The sequence below is a fragment of the Mus caroli genome, unplaced genomic scaffold (assembly GCF_978045245.1).
Source record: "Mus caroli unplaced genomic scaffold, Mus_caroli_1 scaffold_10, whole genome shotgun sequence".
In the NCBI taxonomy this organism is placed as follows: Eukaryota; Metazoa; Chordata; class Mammalia; order Rodentia; family Muridae; genus Mus; species Mus caroli.
Window position 1 is genome coordinate 4,472,463 of NW_028227265.1, and position 25,980 is coordinate 4,498,442.

The following is a 25,980-nucleotide window of genomic DNA, read 5'->3' on the forward strand; positions in this document are numbered from 1 at the left end:
ATTATGAAGTCATGGTGGCTTTTCAGACATGCAAACATATCCATCATACATCTGTCTGGCCAAGGCTCTCACTTTGCAAAGTGAAATATGCTAGTCATTTGTTCCTGAGTGTGAAGGAAGTCCTTCCCACGTCCCCAAGTTCTGGAGCCCATGTCTTTCCTCCCCTCAGCTATTCCACAGCTCCCTCTGCAAGTCCTTGCCTGACTTCCTGTGTCACACCTGTGGCTTTGTCTTCCTTTGCTGTGAAATCCTGCTTCTGAGACCTGCACAGGTATCGCCAAAGAGCCATGGTGCTCTGCATCTTCTGCTTCTTTTTCTCTTCCTATTCCTCCTTTTCTTTTTAGATTTACTTTTTCTACACATATGGATGCTTTGCCTGCATGTATGTCTGTGCAGCGAGTGTGTGCCTAGTGCCCAAGGGCATGAGGTCTCCTGAAAATGGAGTTATGGATCCTTGTGTTTCACCATGTGGATGCTAGGAACCAAACCCAGATCCTCTGCAAGGGCAACAAGTCTTCTCAAATGCCGAGCTGTCTCTCCAGCCCCTCATGTGCCCATCTAGAGAGTAAGCAATGGGGCCCATCACTCTCCCACAGGTAGACTGACACATGACCATGTTTCTAGGAATGCATGTCCTCAGGTTAGCCTAAATGCTGGAGCAATGGCCCCAACAAAGCTGCACCCTCTCTGTGGGAGAGTGGATTCCGCCCCTTGCCTCTCTGCAGTCTGCCCAGCTCATTAGGCACAAACTGTATTCCCACCCCTGGGAGGAATACTGAAGCATGGCACTTAGTCCCCAGAGATGATGCCTGTCTGCTTCTCCCTTATGGCTAATGCAAAATTAGGGTTCCTTCTAGGGAAGGTCAGAGCCATGATGACAGCCCAAGCCTTCTGTCCTCGTAGAGCAGAGGAGAAGCGATTCAAGTCCCAACCTAGGAGGAACAGAGAGAGCCTAGAGCACGAGCTGGTTTGGAAAGAACAGGGAGTGTTGGAATAAGAGGCGTGGTCTGTGGTAGACTCCCAGGGGATGCTCACCTGCAGGAACCCAGAGGGGTCGTCCTCCTTGATCACCTCCAGGCAGTACTCCATTAGGCCCGTGGACTGGCGTAGCTTCAGGGTGCAGTGATTGATCTGGTCCCAAACCATCTGCAATGGAGACAGAGAGAAAGAGAGCACTGAAGAGTCCACTTGTGAGAAAAAACTGCCAGCTTACAACAGCTCGTGAGTGGGTGCCTGAGCTCGGAAGGGCAGTGTTGAGCTGCCCCAGGCACAGCTGCCACTCTACTCTGCTCCTCCATTTTATAGTCATCGTTGGGGAATTAACAGGTCCACTTCCAGCCAGGCCCACTCAGCTTCCTGAGCTCTGAGCAGCCAGGCACACAAAGGGCATGGTGGCCCCCATGATGCAGCCAGTGTCCTGTCTGTCTCAGACTTACCACTGATCAGGAATAGCTTGGGGAGTTGTCTATACCCCCTTCCCGGTACCCACGGTTCCTTTCCAACATACGACCTTTTCTCTTTAAAGTGCTGCTTTGTGAGCCAGGTGTGGTATTCAGGAAGGCTGGGATGTATACTGAGTTTAATAGTTTTCAGCAAGTCCCCACCTCAAAAGACAGATACACTAAAATAGTGTTTTCTGAGATGGGGATGTAGCTCAGTTGGCGAAGTGCTTAGTTTAGCATGTCCGAAGCACCAAATAAACCCATGGTATGTGCCTAGAATCCCAGCACTTGGGGGGTGGGGTGTGTGTGTGTATGTGTCTGTGTGTGTGAGTGTGTGTCTGTGTGTGAGTCTGTGTGTGTGTATATGTGTGTGAGTGTGTGTGTGTGTATGTGTGTATCTGTGTGTGTATGTATGTGTGTCTGGGTATCTGTATGTGTCTGTGTGTCTGTGTCTGTGTGTGTGTATGTATGTGTGTGTGTGTATGTATGTATGTGTGTCTGTGTGTGTGTCTGTGTGTGTGTCTGTGTGTGTGTGTCTGTCTGTGTATGTATGTGTGTCTGTGTGTCTATGTGTGTGTATGTATGTATGTGTGTGTGTGTGTATGTGTGTGTGTCTGTGTATGTATGTGTGTCTGTGTGTGTGTATGTATGTATGTGTGTGTGTGTATGTGTGTCTGTGTGCGTGTATATGTGTGTGTGTGAGCAGCAGTTTCAGCAGTTCAAGGTCATCCTCAGTTTGAGCCAGCCTGGGATACTTGTTTGAGGCCAGCACGGACAACCTGAGACCCTCTCTAAAATAAAAAAAAATAGTGTTTGCTAATTGAGTTAGATGCCTCTAGCACAGAACTCCTTGGAACCACTCCAGAGCATTCTGAGCCTTTGCCTGAGCCAGTAACTTAATGCCAGATAAAGAACAGGACTCAATGTTCCTTGGCAGAACCTGGCCACACTCACTGCCAACTATAGGTGCATGAGATATCAGAGTCTGAAGAAGGAGACAGAGTGGAGACCCGAACCAGGCCAGATTGTTTCTGTCACTGTCCCATGAATTAGGCAAGACAAACAAAGATTCCCCCAACCTCCCATCCCACCCCTCAACAGACCCAGGAGTCAGAGCAAATGGGAGAGGACAGGCTGATTTGAAGGCAGCAGGAAGCTGCAGGCCCCCTGTCTTTGGAGACTGCTTGAGGCTCCCCTGCCTCCTGAGTGTAACTGGACCAGCCAACTCAGAGCCACATCCAGGCAGCAGCGCTTAAGGCAGTGCCATCCCATGTTGGGCGCCAATGACATTATAGGGATGGAGAAAGAGGTCGCTTGGGTCTCACCTTCAGCTTGTGCTCCCTCTCTTTGGTCACCTTGGTGAGGAGCTTGGCTTTCTGCCGAGTCAGGGCATCCACCAGGGCGTCACACTGAGCCACCAGGCAAGCCTCATAGTCCAGTCCATTTTCCTAGGGAAGCAGAGGGCTATGATGAGCAGCTGCTAGCCTCTGTGATCCAGAGGAGACAGCGTGAGCCATGACTGTATACCAAGGAAGCTTCCAGGAACCGTGGCACGTCTACATGGCGAGACAGTCTGCAGTCTGTTCATAGAATGCTGAATGCCATGGGAAAGTAGTCATGAGAGATGGATAATGAGGGAAAAGCCTGGGTGAGGCTGGGCATACCTGTCATCCCAGCACCCGAAAGCCTGAGGCAGGAGGATCATGAGCTGAAGGCTAGACCAGAGATCTTGTCTTGAAAAGGAAGGGGGAGAAGGAGGAGGAAGAGGAGGGAGAGAAAGGAAGGAAGGAAGGAAGGAAGGAAGGAAGGAAGGAAGGAAGAGAGAAAGGAAGAAAGAAAGAAAATAGGACATAAATTGTTCACAGAATGACCCCATATAAAATGAGTGTCTGTGTATATGTGTGTGCATGTGTGTCTGTGTGTATATGTGTGTGCATGTGTGTGTGTGTGTGTGTGTGTGTGTGTGTGAGAGAGAGAGAGAGAGAGAGAGAGAGAGACAAGCATGGTCACCTCAGCTGAGGGACGTTGGTGGGTTTCTTCTCAGTTCTATCTTCCAGACTCTAAAATCTCTGTAGCACACACTTTGCTTTTTGTAATCAGAAAAGGCAAATCAAACAAAGTAGTGTCTGTCTGTCTGTCTGCCTGCCTGCCTCAGTTTCCAGGCCTATGGGATCTGGGTAGATAACGGCTTCTGGTTAAGAGCTAAATTGTCCCCCTGGATACATTCTGAATCATAAGCCCCAGGACCATACAGTGTGACTGCATCTGAATCTGGAAGTTAAAATGAGGCCATCGGGGTGGCTCCAGTCCAACCTGACTGGTGTCCTTATAAGAAGAGAAAAACCAGGGCACAGATACACACAGAGGGACAACCACACGAGGACACAGAGAACTGCCATCTGCCAGCCAGGCAGAGGCGCCTCAGGAGGAGCCAGACGGTGACCTTGTGCTTGCAGCCTCTGAACTGAATCCGTTTCTGTGGCTGCCTCTGCTCCATCTCGGATCTCTTGTGGTAGCATACAGAGAAAATGGATACATCTGTGTGCATGAAACATCAGACTTAAGTGATGTCCAAGCCTGTGACTTAAGACTGCCCATGGGGATCGGGTGGGTGGGCATTACATGGCTATCATCTTAGCCCTTGAGAGGCTGAGGCAGGGGGATCGAGAGTCTGAGGCCAGCTTGGGTTTTGTAATGAGACCATGTATATGTGTATGTATATGTATGTATACATTACATATATACACATGTATACATATGATGAGGAAAGGTACAGGAGGAACAGAGGATAAAGAAGAAGAAAGGTTCAGAGCTCTCAGTTCTTTTCTCCAGCAAGGCCTGCAAATGCTCCGGGCCTCCCTCTGTGCAGGTGGATCCTCTCTTTGTGCACATGCTTGAATTCTCGACCCCTTGCATCGGGCTCACTGAAGCAAGATGCACTGATTTCTGTGTTTGTTGGGCTCAGCATGGGGCATCGTGTAGACACTCAGATAACACATTTACTTAGGAAATGAGGTGTTTATATTTTGATTTGAATACACAGGCCTGCCTAAGTACCACCAGTGTTACCTGCATGTAAACAGGCTGAGAGTGGCACCTTCAGCGCCCACAATGGTACAACCAGACAGGTCAACCCTCTAAAAGAAATCGTAGCAGATACCCACTTGTCCCAAGACTTGCCCTCCGTCTCTCTGTGTTAGACAAACAGCCACACTGTCTGCCCAGCACCAGAGCCCACTCACCTGGATCTGCTGCAATATGTTCTTGAGCTGAACCAGAAACTCCTTGGCCTCTTTGGCCTTATCTGAAACCCCGTTTAAGGCCTGAGACAGCTGCGCCTGGAAAAGACATGGCGGAGATGTTGGTTAGTGTGGAAGGCATGCCCCTGCCTCAGTCAAGCTAGCAAGACGGTCTCAGCCAGGACTGACTCAGGAGGAGACAATACACGCCGCTGGGACCTCAGATGTGCTAGTAGATACTCTGTATCTCAGAGCTACACGCCCTGACCAACATTGGGAGGGCAGCTGGGACCTCAGACCCGCTAGTAGATACTCTGTAGCCTTGAGTTACACGCCCTGACCATCATGTGTCTGTTTCCCAGCAGACCCTGGTGAGTTACTCTAGTTTCATTTCTATTGCTGTGATTAAATAACCGGACAGGAAGCAGTTTATGGGAAGAAAGCATGGCCTTTGGCAATTCCAGGTTACAGCCTGTTAGTTACTCTGGGGAACTAGGTAGGAACTCAGAGCAGCACGGCCACAGTTAGGAGCTCAGAGTAATGAATGCATGGGTCCGTGCTCCCTTGCTTTTGGCTAGCTTCTTCCTCTTTTATACAGCTCAGGACGACTTGTCTAGGAAATGGTGCCACCCACAGTGGACTAACTCTCTCCACATTAATTAGTTAAGTTATGACATCACCACCACCACGATCACACACACAGAGACATACTCAGAAGCCAACCCAACATAAGCAATCCCGCAATCCCGCATTGAGAGACTGTCTTCCTGGGTGATACGAGGTGTGTCAAGTCGATACTTAAAGCCAACCAGCACCTGAGTGTTGACTACTCTGTCAGTGGATCCCAAAGCTACATTAAAGACTAGTGAGCTAATTGTTGGAAACTAACAGCCGGCCCCTGATGGCTGCCGTGCTCTGGACGAGAAGGCAAACGGGCCCTTGCCTGGCCAATCCCCTCTCTTCCTGTCATAGATCTGTCTCCAATCAGTAGTATTGTGAATATTTCAGACACCAGTCAGGCTCCAGCCCCTACCTACATCCCATACAGTTGCCTTTTCTGTCACTGAGGACAGGACAAACCCCTCCCCCATACAAGCCCAGATGTATGATTTAACTTGTGTCATATTTTTTCAAAGTAAAAATATTGAACACAAAACAAAACTGAACCAGAAAAGCTAGAACCTACCCCCTCTTCACACCCCCTCCATTCTTGTGTCAGCTCCAAAGCCACCCTATTTGTCAAGGCAAGGGAATCAAACCCATCCCTTCCTTCCTCTGTTCTTCATAACCTTTCACCTTTGTAACTGCCCAACCTAGAAGGCTCGCCATCCCTGTTTCCCTCCGAGGGTGCCTGAGACACACAGCTGAGTTCCTATACAGAATTGAGATACATTAGTATCCACTGCAGAACTAAGCCAATGAATGTGACTTGGGCAGTCCATGTAGGACCCTGCACAGAGGATCAGCATCCAGGAACTTCCTTAGAAATACAGTCCTCGATTCCACCCTAGAGACACTGGAGGGAAGCCCAAGATTCTGGGCCTAACACTCCCTTCAGCAACTTCTGCTGCTGCCTGAGATTTACCAGCCCATGCAGCTGTGGCCTCAAGAAACCTCTTATAAAGCAACATTGGAAACAGATCTAGAGACACAGGATAATGCACAGAAAGCAGAAGCACTTAGTCACAAGAGCTCAAGCCAAGTGAAGGTGTGGGCTGTGACCTTCTCAGAGAATCCTGGAAGCTGCCTTCAAGATATAAACCAAGCTGGACATGGTGACCCATGCCTATAATCCTAGTATTCAGTAGGATGATAATTTCAAGGCAAGCCTGGTCCATATTGTGGTAGTCTGTCTCAGTAATAACATAAGTTCATTCAAACAAAACAAAGATAAAAACAAACAAGCAAAACATCTGACCAGGGCTCCAAGTAGAACAACTTTGGCAAACACCCTAAACTGATGATCAGTGAGATAAATGGCTCTTTAGTTATTTAACTGAGATCAGCTACATCTGGTCTGAAAACTGTCTGCCGTGTCCTTCCTTACACTGTGTCCTCATGAGCAGCCACCCCATGTCCAGTGGCCCCAAGACTAGTTACCCACTGGGCCACTGCAAGGGGTTAGTGGTTGGGCAGGTACAGGGCAGACTTTGAGGGAGGCCAATTCTGAGGTTTGAGTACAGGTGTTTTGGAGGGCCACCATAGGAACCAAGACCCAGGAAAGAGCTTTACACCTGTAAGCCTACCACTCAGGAAGCTGAGACAGGAGAATAGCTGTGAGTTCAATGCTAGCCTAGGTTACATAATGAGTTCCAGGCAGCCTGGTCTATAGAATAAGACACAGTCAACCAACCAACCAACCAACCAACAAACCAACCAAATACAGTCAGCTTTGCATGCCCCTGTCTGATATGCCCATGTGTATCCAGGATCTGCTGTTACCTGAAACAGCATCTTTTCTCCCTGTTCTGGGTTCTAGGTCTGGTTTTCCCTCTGTCCTGATTGAGGGGACTTTGATCTCCGCAGCTCTTACCTTCACTCCGCTGTCCTGTGTTGACTTTTCCTGTGACTACAATGTTTGGTCTTGAGAGATGGAGACCTTGCTTGTCTCATCTAAGAAATGTTTGTTGAACAAATGGTTTATTTTGCTTGGTCAACAGGTCAGGGAAGTCTCTAAATTGTACAGAGACCCAGCAGCAAGGAGCTGAGCTCTGTAGCAGCTTTCCAGCCAGCATTAGTATTAAGATGGCCCCGAGTCGCACTTTTGACAGTTTGAGGGAGCTTACTCAAGGGTCCTCACTTGCCCTCAGCCTGCTGAAACCATCATCAGGCCTATATGCCCTGACAGGGGCTGATAGCTCAAAGCTGTGGTCCTTAGCCTTCCCAGTGCTGCAACCCTCTAGTACAGTCCTCATTTGGTGGTGACTCCCAACCATAAAATTATCTTCATTGCTGCTTCATAACTGTAATTATGCTACTGGTATGACTGTAATGTAGAATATCGGATATGCAGGAGATCCGATATGCTAACCCTGTGAAAGGGCCATTCGACCCCAAAGGAGTTGAGACCCACAGGCTGAGAACTCGCCTCCAAAGGCCTTTGCCACATTTCACTGAAGCAAAAGAAACAGATTTTAAGCAAAGTCCAACTGCCTAGAAAACCGCCCAGAACGTAGATGCATGCGGCCACGCTGTTCCTTGGGTGGCAGAGATTCCAGCTCAGGTCCTCTTGCTCACACAGCGAGCTTCACCTGCTCCGCCATCTCCCTAGTCACAAACTTTTCCCTTTTTTTTTTTGTTTTCAGGAATTTGTCACAGTGACAAAAAGGCCTGACATAGTCTCACAGGGGAATCATGTAAAGACTGAGTTGCAGAACTATCATTCACGGAACTGCTGGACCAGATCTTTCCTGGATCCTCAGGGGGCACGTCCCTGCTGACACCTCCGTTTCGGCCTCCAGCCCCAGCACTGTGGAGGATGGATCTGTTTTATTATTAGTATTTATTATTATTGGATATTTTCTTTACATTTCAAATGTTTTCCCCTTTCCAGGTTTCCCCTCTGGATACCCCCTATCCTATCCCCCCTGCTTCTATGAGGGTGTTCCCCCACCCATCCACCTATTCCCACCTTCTAGCCCCAGTATTCCCCTACACCGGGGCATCAAATCCCCCTCAGGCCCAAGGGTCACTCCTCCTACTGATGTCCAACAAAGCCATCCTCTGTCACCTATGTGCCCAGAGCCATGGTCCCTCCATGTATACTCTTTGGTTGGTGGTCCAGTCCCAGGGAGTTCCATGTGTCTGGAGTGGTCCTTAGCCTTCTGACACTGTTTGATACTGTTCCCCCACACACACGGGGCTGCAACCCCCTCAACTCCTTCAGTCCCTTCTCTAACTCCTCCATTGGGGACCCTGTGTTCAGTCCAATGGTTGGCTGCGAGTGAGCATCCGCCTCTGTATTTGTCAGTCTCTGGCAGAGCCTCTCAGGAGACAGTCATATCAGGTTCCCCCGTCAGCAAGCACTTTCTGGCATCCACAATAGCATCCGGGTTTGGTGACTATATATGGGATGGATCCCCAGGTGGGGTAGTCTCTATGTGGCCTACGGATCTGTTGTTTTAAGCCACCTATTTTGCACTGACTTATCAGGGCAACTCCAGCCAATGAACCTGCTAAGTACAGTCTTTTCTTCTAGCACTAGCCCTTCATGAATATTTATGAGATGGAATCACAGCGCGCGTGTGTGTGTGTGTGTGTGTGTGTGTGTGTGTGTGTGCGCACACACACACACATACACACACACACACACACTTTGTCCTCATAACACAAACAGACATCGAGCTTTCCAGAGGAGAGGTGGGCCAAGTGCTAGCACCTTTGACGGCACCCTGCCAACTCTTTCTGATTAATCCACACACACTAGCCTTTCCTGAGGCACCTGGAGGCTAAGAAACTCACTTGAAGACACAGTTTCAAATGAACCAGATCTTTTGGGTCCGATACTGTTTCCATTACATTGTTCAGTGGCAGACCCTGAGGTTGGAACAGCTCTCTCTAGGCCAGCAGTTTTCACAGAGGTCACTGAAGACCATCAGAAAACACAGATACTTACATTACGATCCATAACAGTAGCAAAACGGAGTAGCAACAAAAGTAAGTTCATGGTGGGGGGGGGGGTCATCTGAGAATCACTGGTCTAGATATTCACTGAATGTGACAATGGCCCCCCTAGCCAGCCTGAGGGACAGGACAACTAGGGCAAGCTAACATGCTTCTAATCATCACAAGAGGGCAGTTATGACAGATGTCCAGTCCAAGCCCCCCCACCAGAGGGTGCTGAGGCTAGATTGTGCTCTCCTGCAGCACCTGGGCAGGGAAGCAGTCTCCAGCAATCTGAGCCTTTATACTTGTAATAATAATCGTGACAATGGCAGTGGCCATGGCTTTCGTGGCTTTCCTTCCTGTGACAGATATTGTGTTAAGTCATGAAAGTGCATTGTCTCTGGGCTGGGGAGATGGCTCAGTGCAAGCATGGGACCTCGAGTTTCGACCCCCAGCATCTATGGAGTGAAAGGCAGATCCCTGAATCTCACTGGCCAAGCAGCCCCATCAACAAGCTGCAGGCTCAGTGGTCTCAACAAACAACCAAACAAAAAATAAAAACAAAACAAAACAAAAAACACAAAGTGGAGAGCCGTTGAGCAAGATACAGGATGTGGACCTCTGGTCTCTCTGCTCATCCCAATAAAAGTGTACTCAGGTGCACAAGCGCAGGCAAGAAAAAGCACATTATCTTGTTTAATATAAATGGCAAGTGACTGCATTCCAGGATCACCATCTCTGTAACCTGCTTCCTCTGCCTGCCCCAGCCTCCTCTATCCATGGGGCATTCCAGTACACAAACTTACACCCAGTGTAGTCTCTGGGCCAAGAAGACAGAAAAGTCACATCGGCATTTCCCAGCTGGCTCCTGTCCTCTGGTGAGATTAACTGATTGCTTATGACACAGGAAAAAAAAAATCAGAGGGAGGCAGGCAGGCAGGAAAGGAAGGAGGAGAAAGAGAGGGGCAGGGTGTAGAAAGAGGGAAGGAGAGGGGGGAGAAGAGGATATGAGGCAGAGGAAGGGGAGGGGAGGGAAGGGAACAGGGAGAGAGGGCAAGCCAGCAGTGAGTGCACACTACACTGAAACTAGCACCTGGAAAGATGTTCCCCTGTTCCCCTTTTCTTCCCACACCCCAGCCTGTGATGACACTCCCTTTGTAAGTCTTTCTGTTCTGTGAGTCAATGAGCAGCTAATAGCGTCCGCTCTGAAATAATAATCTATGGTATTGACATTAGCATACATTCCAGGGTAACATCTTATTCACTACTCAATAAAGGCTCTCGAGGTCTCCCGAGGGCTGGCTGCCCTGCTGGGTACTGGAGTACGAAAACACAGTAAGGCGGAATCCTTGCTCACAGGATTCTTGAGTTACGCTGTTATTTACGTGTGCGGTGTATAAAGATGACTCCGAAATGAAGAGATCATGTCAGGTTCTGTTAACTGTGTGGCATCATCAACAGGTGCGGATAATAAGAGTCTAATTAAGATGGGATTCTATTTTTAAAGCTGGTTCTAGTGTTAAAATAAATGCCCACTGGAGACCTTGAGAATATTCGAACAATGGATGGTAAAGCAAAGTGAAAATGAACGCAAGTCACACTTGCAGACCAGAGAGTAGCTCAGGTCATACCCCACCAGCAACAAGAACTAGCCTGGAGAGGGAGCATCCGGCACAAACTCCATACATACCAGAATCTCAGCCCTAGTGCAAACCCCATAAGAGTCTCAACCTTAGCCATAGCTAGACCACATACCAAGCAGAGTCAGGTGGGGTCCACATCACCCCCAAACCAAAACACCTTCTCTAGGACCAGGCAGGTTATAGTCTTAGTGCTCTAAAACCAAGATGAGCTCTCTGTGGTTGGGCTAGCTCAAGTCTTGGTATCCCAAAACCAAATACCCACTTGGATCCAGTCTTGGAAACTGTAATAGAATTGCTTCTGTGACAATAATGACTAATGAGACTTTGTTGCAGTTCATAGCTGTGGTCTAATTACCTAGGTAAATAAATAAGTACCAAAAAAAAAAAAAAAAAAAAAGAAGCCGGGCGTGGTGGCGCACACCTTTAATCCCAGCACTTGGGAGGCAGAGGCAGGCGGATTTCTGAGTTCGAGGCCAGCCTGGTCTACAGAGTGAGTTCCAGGACAGCCAGGGCTATACAGAGAAACCCTGTCTCGAAAAACCAAATAAATAAATAAATAAATAAGTAAATAGCATCTGCTAGACAACTCCATCCTTCACAATTCACCACCTGCTCCACTGAACCCCTCCCCCCCTACCCCCCTCCTCTCTTGTTTTACCCCAGCACTGGCTCCATGCCTCCTCAGTAGTATGTGGAATGCTGCGGATCTTTCTTTCCGCCTTCTTCCTCCTCTTCTTACTATTATTCTTACTTATTTACTTATTTATTTTTGTTTTGTTGAGGCAGGGTTTCTCTGTGTAGCCCTGACTGTCCTGGAACTGCTCTGTAGGCCAGGCTGGCCTTGAACTCAGAGATCTGCCTGCCTCTGCCTACAGATTGCTGGATTAAAGGCGTGTGCCACCCTGCTTGGTTTTGCTACTGTTCTTGATTTCTTGTTCACACTGTAACATGAGCCTCTTGGCACTTAAGTGACCAGAGCTAACAGCTATTTAAAATCAACCTCTCAGCCAGGCGTGGTGGTGGCACACGCCTTTAATCCCAGCACTTGGGAGGCAGAGGCAGGCGGATTTCTGAGTTCGAGGTCAGCCTGGTCTACAGAGTGAGTTCCAGGACAGCCAGGGCTACACAGAGAAACCCTGTCTCGAAAAACAAACAAACAAACAAACAAAAGACCAGGAGAAACAGAAGCGCGCATCTGAGGAACACAAGGCGCTAGCAAACCATCTAATACAGATGCCGTAAGAATCCAACAGGGAGGAGAGAGGTGTGGGGACAGAAATATAAGAATGTAGAAGAGTAATCAGAAGACGTAGTGGATAACAGGACTACGACACAATTAGACACCAGAGCACAAGCCCCAGACGCCGAGGGCATCCCCAGCAGGAACAAATGCAAATGTAAAAGCTTCCCCATCTGTGCCCTTTCCCGACACACTCCCCCACCTACAGCTCCATCGATGACTGCAACAGCCCCAGAGATCAGAATGACCTTCTTATTAATAAACATCACAGGGCTGGAGAGAGAGCTCAGCAGTTAAGAGCACTTGCTATTCTCTCTCTCTCTCTCTCTCTCTCTCTCTCTCTCTCTCTCTCTCTCTCTTTCTTCCTTCCTTCCTTCCTTCCTTCCTTTCTTTTTTCGAGACAGGGTTTCTCTGTATAGCCCTGGCTGTCCTGGAACTCACTCTGTAGACCAGGCTGGCCTCAAACTCAGAAATCTGCCTGCCTCTGCCTCCCGAGTGCTGGGATTAAAGGCGTGCGCCACCCTGTTCTATTAGGAGCTCCCTCTTCTGGTAGCTACTAAACATCTATAACTCCTGCTTCAGGGAACCTGACGCCCTCTTCTGGCACCCACCTGCATGTGCACTCGCAGGCACACACACACACACACACACACACAGAGAGAGAGACAGAGAGACAGAGAGACAGAGAGACAGAGACAGAGAGACAGAGAATAAAATAAATGTTCTAAACAAACAAGCAAACATCACTACTCAGCTTACGCCCCTCCAACGGCTTCCGTGAGCCCCATCACCCTGTACCTGAGTCCTTCACCTGCCAGACCCTCAACCTCACAGCTTCAGACCCCTGCCTGTCTCCCTCTGCCCCTGCTACCTGTTCACATCCTCTGCAGACATCTTCCTGATCTTCCTGCCTCTGGTTTGGCTCTTGCTTCCAGATCCCTGCCGCTTCCTAGTGGACAGGACTCCTTTTTCTTCTGTCTTCAAACCCCAGGTCCTACCTGAAATTCAGCATCCTTGGGATGATTTTTTTCCCCCACCTTCTCCACTGAAGAAGTCCACTGAGGTGTTGGTGAATTATTTTATTCACACTTTAGGGCATGTCATGCATCCAAAACTGCCCCGTGTATTTACCCACTTGATTATCTGCTTATTTTGCTTTTGTTGTGATAGATGTGTGTGTGTGTGTATAAATGTATGTGTATGTGTGTATGTGTGTGTACGTATATGTGTGTATGTGTCTGTGTCTATGTGTGTTATGTGTGTCTGTGTATGTGTTTGTCCGAGTGTGTATGTGTATCTGTGTGTATGTGTGTGTCTGTATGAATGTGTATATGTATATGTGTGTATGTTTATGTGTATATGTGTATGTTTATGTGTATGTGTGTGTGCATATGTGCATGTGAGTAAGTGTGCATATGTGCATGTGTGTGCATGTGTATCTGTGTGTGTGCATATGTATATGTGTGTGTATGTGTGTCTCTGTGTGTGTGTGTGTGTGCATTTGTGTGCACACAGAGATCAGAGGACAAACTCAAGTGTCATTCTTCAGGTACCTTCCTCCCTTCCACTCCTTCATTTGAGACAGAGTCTCCTATTGGCCTGGACCTTTGTCCCCATCTGGCTGGCTAAGGGACCTGCCTATCTCAGCCTCCCCCTTCACAACTGCTAGCACTGTGGATTCTGCAGACTAAATTCAGGTTCTTGCCCTTGCAAAGTGAGCACCTTACTGACTGAGCCACCTTCTGGACTGTGTGCCAAGGGGAGACCAACAACTCCCCCTGAAGCCTTGGTGCTCATGACACTGGAGGGCACAACTCTCTCACAGGCAGATTGTAGCATAGCACCTCCTGAGAGGCATAAACTCAGAGAAGGACATGAGGTGCAAAGCTACAGTCTGCTCGGCTTAAAACAGGAAGTGGCAGCAGTGGCTGATAGCTCAGTGAGTAAGTCACCCTCTAGATGTCGAGGATCTGCTGAGTGACAAGCAGGCTTCCATCTCGCGCTAGGAACCCTTCCTGGTGAATCATATTTCATTAATCTCTTACCTTGGTAGACATTACCTAACCAACTAGGATCAAAGATTGAAGGATTGGGTTAAGTCCAAGAATTTGCCTAGCACAGCCTTGACCTATTTTTTAAAGAGGTTATTGTTATTAATGTGCAGTATGTGTATCTGAATGTGTTTATGTGTGAGGGTGGGTGCCCAGGAGGCCAGAAGAAGTTGTCAGATGTCCTCGACTGACAGATGTTTGTGAGCCACTGAATGGAAATGCTGGGAACCAAGCTCTGCTCCTCTGCCAGAGGGGGGGAGGGAACCTCTTAATCTCTGAGCCCTATCTCCTGCCCTTTGACCTATTTTTTTAAGCCATTCCCTTTGACCTTTTTTTTTTTTTTTTTTAAAGCTATGCACCATCTGGGCAGACTTTCAGAGAACAGGTATGTGATGACCACTTCCTCTCTCCTGTTCTGCTGAATAAAGGTGAGAGCGCTCATCCCTGTTCCCACTTGTTAGGTTGGTTGTCAGCTAGTCCTTCATCCCTCTCCTCCATTCAGGGACATCAGGGATATCAGACATGTCTATTTTCTTGTCAAGTACATCTACATTGCTGTTGCTGTTACTCCAGTAGCCCTGGCTGTCCTGGAACTAGCTCTGGAGACCAGGCTGGCCTCAAACTCACAGAGATCGGCTCATCTCTGCCTTCCAGGTTCTGCGATTAAAGGGGTGTGCTGCCACCACCTGGCTTCTTGATGGGCCATTTTTATTTTTTATTAAGCTAACAAAATTTATTTTAAAATATACAACTCATTGACATTTTTTTCAAGTCATCAAAAATAATTTATAACAGTTAAAATGGGCCATTTTAAAATAAACGTGTTTTATGATTTGCTATTCAAGTTTGCTAAGCCCCTTCCCCTCGCGCTTCCTTGTCTGAAAGTGAAGAGGCTGTGGCTTGTGAGTTTGGGAAGGGCTGACTGGAGAAGACTGCTAAAGAGAGGCAGCTTAGTTGGTAAAGTGCTCGCCTAGTGCACACAAAAACCTGGGCTCAAGCCTTAGCATCCCCCAGAATAGGTGTGGTAGCCCAGACCTGTTATTCCAGCACTCGGAAGTGGATGAGGGAGAGTCAGGAGTTCAAGGCCATGCTCAGCTATATACCGAGTTTGAGGTCAGCCTGGGACACTCACACTGCTGTCAGTCCACAGTCTGTGTGGTAAAGTCTGTGTGCGGGTAGGGTTTCCAAGTAGGGCAGAGCAAGGTGCCCTTCTCCACGGTTAGAATTTTCCGACCTTCTTTTCTGATCCAGGCTATGACCTCTGAGGCATTTCCCAGCATTTGGAAGCCTTCTCAGGGTGAACGGGCAGTCTTTCTCTGTTGCTTTCTAAGACAGCTGAGGTACAAGGGAACGGAAATTCGAGCACAACAGCAAACTGATTCCGTTCGATCTCTGGAAGGCAGCAGAGGTCACTGGGCCATTAGTGATTCCCCTGTGCCCTCCCACAGGGACACATCCCACCCTCTCCAGCCAGGGGGCCCTGAACTCCCTACAGTCTCCCAGCACCCAGAGCCAGCTGAAAATGGGTCAAAGCTCCCAGAAACCCAGCTGCCAAGGAGCCAGTTTCTAAAGGACATACTTCCCATATTACAGTGTCACAAATCAGACACTTTAAAGTCCCAGTGAGGTTTCTGAAACATGGGTTCTGACTGGGCCAGGCTTCAATAGAACCTTGCGTGTCCATCAAGTTTCCAAGACAGACAACAGTGCAGGGCTGCAGGCTGCATTACCCATAGCAAGTCGAGATGTGTTCTTCTGAAAAGCCCACACACTGACCACTTCCAGTTTCTTGGGCCACCTGGCATCTACTGTCCCCATGCAAGCCTTCCAAAGCCAATGATCATAGGTCAAGGTCAACAAGTATATAGCTGTTCCAAAAAGCCTGGTCACACCCCATAATGCCTGGGGTGGCCCCCAGAGCCATCGCTACACACCCCATAATGCCTGGGGTGGCCCCGAGAGCCATCGCTACACACCCCATAATGCCTGGGGTGGCCCCCAGAGCCATCGCTACACACCCCATAACGCCTGCGGTGACCCCCAGATCCATCGCTACACACCCCATAATGCCTGGGGTGCTCCCCAGAGCCATTGCTCCATACCTCAAAGATCCTGGGGTGGTTCCCAGAGCCATTATTCCATATCCCATAATGCCAAGGGTGGTCTCCAGAGTCATTGTTCCATATCCCATAATGCCTGGGGTGGTCCCTAGGGCCATTGCTTTTTTGTAAGCTCTCTCTTGTTTCTGCCACTGTGTTACACACTCCAGACTGGTTGGTCTCGGGGTCTCAAGTGTCTCCTCTTGCCCATAAGAGTGCAGAGATTATTACACACAGCATGTGGCCACATGCTTATAATCTTAACAAATGGGGATTATCAACACGCAGACAGAAATGTAAGAGAATGTTCTTGGGTGTAGTGGCATCCATCTATAATCTCAGCACTCAAGAGGCTGAGGCAGGAGGATAGACACAAGTTGGAAAAATCAGACTGGGCTTGCCTTTTGTTTCTTGTCCTGACAGTGCTGGCCATCTCCTCCCCTGTATGTAAATCTCTTTTAATCTCTTTTACTACATTGATCAGACCTCATGCCCTTGGAAGAGCCCCAAGGCCAGAGAGGATAAAGTCTAGTGTTTCCTGAGGTTTGTAGCTCACACTGTCCCTTGCTCTGTGGGGGCCAGGTCAGAGGGCATCCCAATGTGTTCCCTGTTGCAATTCTGTCCTGCGGCTATCCAAGAACTCTTGACCAGACTCACCAGCATCCTGCAGCCTTACAATCTCAGCTCAGGAATCAACATTTATCCTTTCCCTCCTCCTTTGAGACAGGTCTCACATACTAGGATGACCTTGAACTTCTGATCTTCTGTCTCCCCTCCCACATGCTGAGATTACAGGCTTGCATTAACATGACCCGCTGTGTGGTGCTCAGACTGGAACCCAGAGGCTTGTGGGTGGTAAGCAAGAACTCTATGGACTGAAGTATAGATCCAGTCTGCTCTGTGTCTCTATCACTGCCTCTGTCTGTATATGTCTTTATCTATCTCTAACCCTACCTAATCTATCTATCATCTATCTATCTATCTCTAACTCTATCTATCTCTAACTCTATCTATGTATCTATGTATCTATCTATGTATCTATCTCTAAGTCTATGTATCTATGTATCTATTTATCTATCTATCTCTATCCAGGGTCTCTCTATGTAACCTAGGCTGACACTGCACCCTGTCACATCCATCCAGTGTTTTCAGTCAGGGCTTACCACCTGCATCCCACTGCACAATGTTCTCCTTGAAGTAGGAATTTCAGATGCAGCTAGGAAGCATTGAGACCCGTAACGACCTTTCACCTCTTGCTGAAGTGGGATGGTGGTGCAGAGTAAAGCTCTACTCTAATAGACTGAAGGTCAACAGCCCTCTCTGTTGGATGCTTTCACAACAGAAGTCCGTTGAAAGGGTTAATCGACTCCCAGGAGAGCCATATAAAAATGTGTTTTGACAAGACCTACAGGTTCCCGTGCTGTTTTTAAAAGGTGATAATCAGCAGATCTCAGTGTCACCTAAAGTCTCCTTCCTTGGGAATCACTAATCAGATGACAAGCTTCAGCGGTGCCACAGAAAAAAATAGCGCAGCTGCACGGAAGGCATCTCTGGCCTCGGAACCTCAGGGTTACATTTCTGGCGGCCCACCCAGTCTGGGATATGGATTCTGTGATGTTTGGCGGCCCACCCAGGCTGGGACATGGATTCTGTGATGTTTAGACAAGAACAGGAAAGAGCCTAGACTCCAAGGCTTGCTACGCACACTCTAGTGAAGTCTGCTTGGCAGGCCGAGAGGCCTGGAAGCACTCACGAGGCAAAGAGTTTCAAGGAAACTCAACCTCCTGGAACCTTGGCATTCTCATAACCCATATACTCATACCCTATCCCCATGCTAGTCTGGTGTATGGATCTACGTGCTCTCTTTTAGTATTATTTTATTATACGTGCCTTTAAAGATTGAATTCTGACACAGCTACCAATGTCCCAGAAAATCCTTGAAGCTGACAAACTTGGAATTCAGTAAGAATGTTACCTATTCAGTAACATTCAAATTTACTTCTAGTAGAGATGGTGAAACTAATTAGGCATTACAAAGAAAGGAGCTAGAATAGCTGCAGAGTGATTACTTAGGACAGTAGCCAGTCTCACCCTAACAAGGGAATACACAATGGCCTAGCGAATAGGTGGGTTTACCATGAAATAGAGCTAGGGAATCCCACCGAGACAGAGATCTTCTCTACTGCCAGGTGTATCAGGCTACATTGCATATTAGAAGCAAGTTGGTGAATTCTTCTGACAAATGGAGATTCTCCACAGATTCTTAAAAGAACAGCCAAGTTACAATCATACAAGACTTTATCAGGGCCTAGGAAATAGGGGGGTTGTGGTATTGCATTATTCATGAGAAGGTCTGCTAGAGCAGAACCCCCTGGTGCTAGCTTTCACAAGGCTCAAAGGAGTAGCACAAATTGTGACTAGGGTGTGAAATCCTTACCTGTCATTAGCTGACCCTAAGCAGAGCTGTTTTATCTTTACTGTAAATATTACCTGGTTCCTGTAAGTCCTTTTGAAGTCATTCCTTTGTTTTGTGTCAGGTAACTTCAATGTACTTTGCCTGCTGTGACATCCTACCTCTCTGTTTTCTGTATTATATAAAACTGGTGTTCACTTTGTGACAATACATTCACATTCTACACAACCTCTTGTGTTGATTTTGTCTGTCATTTGCCGACTCCTTGTCCACCTGCAACTAGAGACCCGTTCTACGCAGACAGGGACCAAAAAGGGTCTGTGGCAAAGGCTTACTGGGAAACTTACACCACAGTGGGAGTCAGAAGTGGAGGCCCTGGTTTATCTTTCAAAAGCAGCCCTCTTAACGGTTCACCTGGTGGTCTCAGTAAGGTGGACCATACGGTTCAGCTGTCTCTCTCAGTCCTCCCCACCCCCAGCCCAAATTAAGATTCTCATTTGGAAGTGTGCGTGTTTCCAGACAAATGTGTATACATGTATATACAGATGTGTGTGAAAGTGTGTGGAGGCCAGAGGTCAACACTGGGTGTCTTCCTTGACTATGCTCCACATAGTCTGGAATTAACTGATTTGACTAGGTTAACTGGCCATCCAGCCCTAGGACCCTCCCATCTCTACCTTCCTAGTGCAGAGAATACAGGTGTCTGCTGCTGTGCATCTTTCTTTTTTTAACAGGTTCATGAAAGGGGGGTATATATGCATATGTGTGGGCATGCAGGTGGAAGAGGAGATATAGATGTACATGTGTTTGTGCATGCAGGTGGAGGTCTATGTACATGTGTGTGTGCATGTACTTGGAGGCCAGAGGACAACCTCAGGTTTCATTCTCAGGAGCCTTCCTCCCTGTTTTATGCTAGGCTGGTTGGTCAGGGAGCTGCAAAGCTCTTCTTATTTCCACCTTTCCTCCCTCTCCCCCAGTGCTGGGATCACAGGTGTGGACCACCATGCCTGGCTTTTTATGTTGGATGCCAGGGATCAAATCCAGGCCTCATAGTCTCAAGGCAAGCACTTTGACCACTGAGCCATCTTTCCAGTCACTCTTGCTCCACCAGTGAGATGCTTCACACTCGAGTTTCCCTTGAAGCTGGAAAGGAGAACCTGCTCGATCTGTCTCTGTCTGTCTCTCTGTCTCTGTCTCTGTCTCTGTCTCTCATTGTCTCTTCTGGATTTAGGAGGATATCCTAGCTACCAGAGGCTGGAGCACTAGATACAAGATTCAAACTCAAGATCTGCACAGTTGTATTCCCACAGGTGACACTGCCCACGGTGCAGGGCAGAGATCCGTGTGTTTCTCTGGTGTTCTCATTACCAAGCAGAGCCATTGAGGTTGACGAGAGAGTCATTTATTAAACTGCTGTTGCCACCAAGCCAGGGATGACTGCTGATTTTTCCCTGCATGACCTTGGACCCTGACACCTTAGCCCATTATCAAACTTCTTTTTTTTTTTTTTTTTTTTTTTTTTTGTATGCAAGACGTTCCTTTCTCTCTCATGAATTCAAATTCTCACCTCTGCTCTCTGGTTTGCAATCTTTAACACTATAAATGTTTGGGTAACAGGACCCCAGATTAGTCTTGGCCCTCTAGTCCATGAGACCACAACAGCTCATGGAAGCTGAATGGGAGATTTCAAGTCTGAACTTCCTTTTTATTTATTTATTTTTTAAATTGGTGCATGTGTGTCTCACAGGCAGGTGCATGTGGATATGTGTGTGAGTGCTAGTGGCAGAGAAAGCCAGAAGAGGGCTCTAGATTCCCAGGAGCTGGAGACTGATGTGGGTGCTGGGAACCTAACTCTGGGGCCTCTGCAAGAGCACCACAGTCGTACCCGCTGAGCCATCTCTGGGGCCTCTGCAAGAGCACCACAGTCGCACCCACTGAGCCATCTCTGGGGCCTCTGCAAGAGCACCACAGTCGTACCCGCTGAGCCATCTCTGGGGCCTCTGCAAGAGCACCAGGTGTTCTAAACAGCTGAACCATCTGTCCATCCCAGATTTTTTCAATTTATACAATCATGTCTACTCAAGAGATGAAACAACAACTACCATGCAATGTGCAATAGAATGTGGTGTGATTTGGGGCAAATATTCTCAGTCATTAACGTATACACAATACCCCAAAGAGCTAAGGAGATGGTTCAGTAGGTAAATCCCCAGAACCTTTACAGGCTCTGTACGAGGTCACTACACATCTGTGATCCCAGTGCTAGGCAGGCAGAGACAGGAGGATCCCAGGGACTCGCTGACCAGCCATCTTGGCCCATCCGTGAACCCCAGATTCAGTAAAAGACGTCGTCTCGCCGGGCGTGGTGGCGCACGCCTTTAATCCCAGCACTTGGGAGGCAGAGGCAGGCGGATTTCTGAGTTCGAGGCCAGCCTGGTCTACAAAGTGAGTGCCAGGACAGCCAGGGCTACACAGAGAAACCCTGTCTCGAAAAACCAAAAAAAAAAAAAAAAAGACGTTGTCTCAGAATGTGAGGTGGAGTTCTAGGGAGGAGAGCACTGGACATCAACGTTTGCCCTCTACAAGTGCATGCAGAGGTATGCACCCATACACATGTGCACATGCATGGACAACACACACACTCACACACACACACACATGTACATTCAATAAAACAAATGAAACAAAAATCAAAAAGAAGCACATGAAGGCCGGCATGCTGGCCACTGGCTCGGTGAGTAAAGGTATTTGCCGCCGAGCTTGACGACCTAACTAAGCTCCATCCAAGGAACCCAGATGGCAGGAGAGAATCAACTCCTAAAAGTTGTTCTCATGCCAACACACTCGCACCATGGCACACAGACGTGCACACACACACACACACACACACAGAATAACAGCTGTAAGCTTATAAAAGCATACCAATTAAACTGAAATAAATTCAGAAAAATATATTGACAATCACCAGCTACTACTTTCTCCAAGTCAACGAGGCTTGAAAGAACAGGGTGCTGCCCCCACTGCCCCCGTAGCCTTCCACAAATCCAAGGGTTAATCATAAACACCATAAAACAGTAAATAACACGTAATGGCTTGAGTCCCACACAGGGGACTATGCAGAGGACGATACTTACCCCTTCCCACAAGAATCCAAGTTCAATGTTATTTACGGTGGGCTCAAAGTTTTCAAAGTAGCTTAAGCACACACAGCTAGTAACGGTGCAAGGCTGAGGTATGGGACCCTACAGAAGAGCCTCTCTGCAGGGGTGCAGTTCATGGCAGGGAGATGGATTCTCAATTGTACTGTAGGATCACTAGTGTTGCCGGCCAAATCTCCAGACCTTTCAGAGTGCCGGGAGAAGCTGGGTGGAAGGCACATTACCCCTGCTGAGAGTCCCCACACTAGGACATTGAACAGGTTTCCTTCTCCAACATAGAGTTGCAAAGAGTTCTCTACTTACTTTTTCCCCCTATACTTTTCATTTAGAACAATATAGCCGTGTGTTACGGCTCACATCTGTAACCTCAGCACTCAAGCGGCTGAGAAGGAGGGTGGTAGTGAGTTCGATGCCAGCTCGAACCATACCGTGAGTAAAAGAGGATCTTAAAAAAAAAAACCAAAAACTCCCCTAAATATTAAATTATCATAGCAACATATGTTTATTGTAGCAGATGAAAATCTATAAAGTAAACACAGGAAAGCCACACCTCTATCTGGCTGCTCTGGGCTGTTTGCATGCACTTAGCAAGCTGCCTTATTTTCCTGCGGCTCTACTCTGTGTAACTGCAGGCAATAGTTCTTGTTGGGCAGTCTTGGCACCTCTTACACCTTCCAGGGTGGGTTTCTGAAGGAGGGGTGTGTGAAACGCACCATGAACAAGTGACTCTAACCTGCTCGTCTAAGGAGACGTCGAGGCCTGTCGCACAAGGGCGCTGGATAAAATGTCAGGTGAGGAACTGCCCTGACCTTGCCTTGTGGGCTGGTGAAGGGCCCAGGCAGACTGTCACAGCTCAAGAGGAAGAAGAAGACAGCAAAGTACTAGGTCTAAGTAGCTAACTGTAGCACTACCCGAAGCCAGTGCCCAGGAGGGTAGGCTGTAGGCAGATGTGCTTGGTCTCTTTGGTCTGCATCTCTTCCACAGCTCCGGTAGCAGAGCTTCAGGCAAGAGAAGTGCTCTGGGGAAAAATCACACTCTTTTCCTGGAAGGACACCCCCTGATGTCCCCAGTCTCTTCCACAGCCCAAGAGACACTGCCTTTATCTACAGGTTTAGAGGAATTCTGGGCATAGAACTAGCTGGGGACTAAGTGAAAGAGGAGACAGTTCTCTGGAAGCTGAAAAGGGGAAAGCTTTATCTGTTCATTGAGGCAAAGCTGATGGGAGTCTACGGTGGAAGAAGGACAACGCTCTAGGGTTCTTGAGCAGGGGTGCTGTCTCCCAGCCTTGGCAATGGATTTAAGGAAGACTTCAGGTGGGTTCCTATGGCCAGCTGGTAACAGTTTCACTCTTAAACCTGTCTCTCACTAACAAGGGGGAAGGGAGCTCTGACAGTGTGCCTTAGACTTTGGGTGAGAGCCCTGCCTCTGTGCTTCGGCAACCCTTTGCCTCAGAAAGGAAACTTAAGAAGTCGTTTTCATAACACACCAATCTGATACCCAGTGCAGAGCACGTGGTCCACTGAGTCTTGGTCAGATAGTGACTGCTGGGATCCTTGAATGGATGTATGGATGTATGGATGCATGCATGCATATATACATGCATGTATGTATGTACATATAGATCCATGATAGACAGATGTATGCATGCATAGGTGAATGAATGTATAGATGCACGAAGGATTGGATGGAAGCATGGGTGGATACCCATGCCCAGTGTATGGATAGATGGATGCATGCATACACAGCTCGATGGAATGATGAACATGTGGGTAGATGGAAGGACGGATGTGTGTGTGTGTGTGTATGGACGAACAGATGGATGGATGGATGGATGGATGGATGGAGTGATTTCTGTTTGGCCCTCAAGCCCACCAAGAAGGGGTTCAGAGAATCTCTGACTTTCACCCTGGCTGGCGTTCCCGCACAGCCGGTGCTCACCTTGTGCTGCTTCCACGTTGCCCCCAGCGGCTTCACCTCGTGCTTGCTGTGCCTGCCTTCCTCCAGGCACATGTAGCACACCGGGCTCCGACAGCTCACGCAGTACATGCTGTAGTTCTCCATCTCGTGCTCGGGACATGTGGGGAACTTTCGCGGCGCGCTGGCCCCGGCACCCCCTGGGCTCCTGCATCCTCCTGCGCTGGAGGCAGTGGAAGTGCCTGTAGCAGCAGGGGTAGCCTCTGGGGGTGTGGGCGGCGGCGGTGGCTGAACTAGCCGATGCTTAGCGAAGGGGCCCCGGGACGGGTGGCACTTGAGCTGGCAGGTGGCGCAATAGAGCACGTCGCATTGCTCGCAGAGAGTGGCTGCCGGCTCCGGTGGGGTGCGGTCGCACAGCTGGCAGATGGCCACCGCTGGGGCTGCAGCCGCCCCCGCAACAACCCCACGGCCCTGCTGGTACCGCTGCACAATGCCCTCCAGTAGCCGGTTGCGCTGGAAGCCTCGCAGGCCGCGGTGATCCAAGGAGGCGCTGCGGTGGCACTGCGGGCAGGTGATGGAGCTGGAGGACGAGCAGAGCGAGGAGCAGGCGGCGCCTCGGGCCGCGGCGGCCGAAGAGCCCGGGGGCGCAGGCACCATGGGCAGCACGCGAACTCCATTGGGGGACTTGAGGCTGGGGGTGTAGGAGCCATAGCCGCTGTCAGTCTCGCTGTACAAGCTCAGCTTGTCCGCGTGGTCACCGCCACCGGTCGCCCCGCCGCCTAGGCCTCCCGCTGTGCTAGCTCCCGCGCCTCCGCTGGTAGCGCCGGCGGCTGAGTCCTGATCCGGAGGGGGTGCGGCGGCGGCGGCACCTCGCGAAAGAAGGAGCGGCGGGGGCAGGTGCTGCTCGCCGTCCGGGGTCTGAACCGCGATAGTGCGGGCGCACGGCAAGCAGACATTGTGAGAACAGGGCAGGATGATGGGTTCCCGGAACAGGGATCCGCACACTGGGCACTTCAGCTCCTCCTCCATCGCCGCGCCCGCGGCCGGAGCCGCTCGGGACCAGCCAAGAACGGTCAAGGCTCCGAAGACAAGCGCAGCTGGGCTGGCGATGTCAGCGCTCTTGAGTCAGGAGGCCGGGGTATTACACGGGCATGCTGTCTTCACCCGAGGGTGGCACGCCCCCTCTCTGTCCTCAGGCCACCGCCCTAAGACGCTTGGCCGCCAGAGAAAGGAGGGGTCTTCACCTCCTGAAGGCGAGGCTCCCTCACCCGAGTCAGCCGTCTGAAGGTGGCGGGGAGCCCTCGCGGTGGCCTCCGAGGTTGTCCAGGTGTTGAATAGGCAGCAGCAGCACCGTCCGGGATACCTCGTGCCTCCACTCCACGAAGTACCAGTGACCCGCTGCTGTGAGCCAGCAAGGCTACTGAGCCCGACTCCGCAGCGCCGCTGCCCCGAGTCTTCTTTCTGCGAGCGCCCCGCCCCTACCCAGCTCTTGGCCAGTGCCCGAGTGGCGGGGCCAGGGCTGGTTCAGCACCACCAGACGGCGGACAGCGCCCGCGAGCGGACGTGCAGGGAGTCCGCGCCCGCCCCCCCTCCCGTGCGCATCCCCCGCCAGGCTGCTGTGCCGCCGCGGCCACCTCGGCATCCCCCGGCCCGGAGACCGTCGCCGTACCGCTGCTCGGACCGCTGCTCTCGGAGCTGCCTCCTCGCAGGCCGGTATTGAGCAGCGTCCCAGGCTGGCCTCGCCGGCTCCGGTTCCTGCAGCGCCCCTGACCTTGGCCGCGCCACGCTGCAGCGGCGGGTGGGGGGCGAGCACCCGCTGGCTCGGGAATTCCCCCTCCCGGCCCCGCCGCCTCCCGCGCCCGCCCGCCCGCCCGCCCGCCCGCCGTGCCGCGCGCCCAGGAGTTGTAATTTCCAGAGCGAGAGTAACGGGGCGGGGGGCGGGGAGCCAGGCGTCAGCTCAGCGAATGAGGGCTCGCCTCTCACGGCTGGCAGTCAGGGGCGGGTCGGAGGGCTTCGTGGGGAGGATCATTGTGGAGAGCTGCTCCGATACGGATGGAGACTGCACGGTGAATTAGCACGGCGCCCCGCCCCGCTTGCCAGAGCAACCCTGGCCAGCTCCCGCCCTGCCCACTCCCCGCCACCATGAAAGCGTAAACAGCGGTCCCTAAAAGGCCAG

At 49.9% G+C, this 25,980-nt stretch overlaps 1 protein-coding gene across 1 annotated transcript in view; it reads right to left on the reverse strand.

Moving 5' to 3' along the window:
- Trim67 (tripartite motif containing 67) overlaps positions 1–25,353 on the reverse strand; it is a 35,067-nt gene extending 9,714 nt beyond the window's left edge. The window contains exons 1-4 of the mRNA XM_021170322.2: positions 23,829–25,353; positions 4,685–4,780; positions 2,768–2,890; positions 1,036–1,146 (exon numbers count right to left, since the gene is read on the reverse strand). Of these exons, the coding sequence (XP_021025981.1) occupies positions 1,036–1,146; positions 2,768–2,890; positions 4,685–4,780; positions 23,829–24,833 (1,335 nt within the window). The 5' untranslated portion in view covers positions 24,834–25,353. The remainder of the gene's footprint in view (positions 1–1,035; positions 1,147–2,767; positions 2,891–4,684; positions 4,781–23,828) is intronic.
- Between the last annotated feature and the right edge of the window lie 627 nt (positions 25,354–25,980).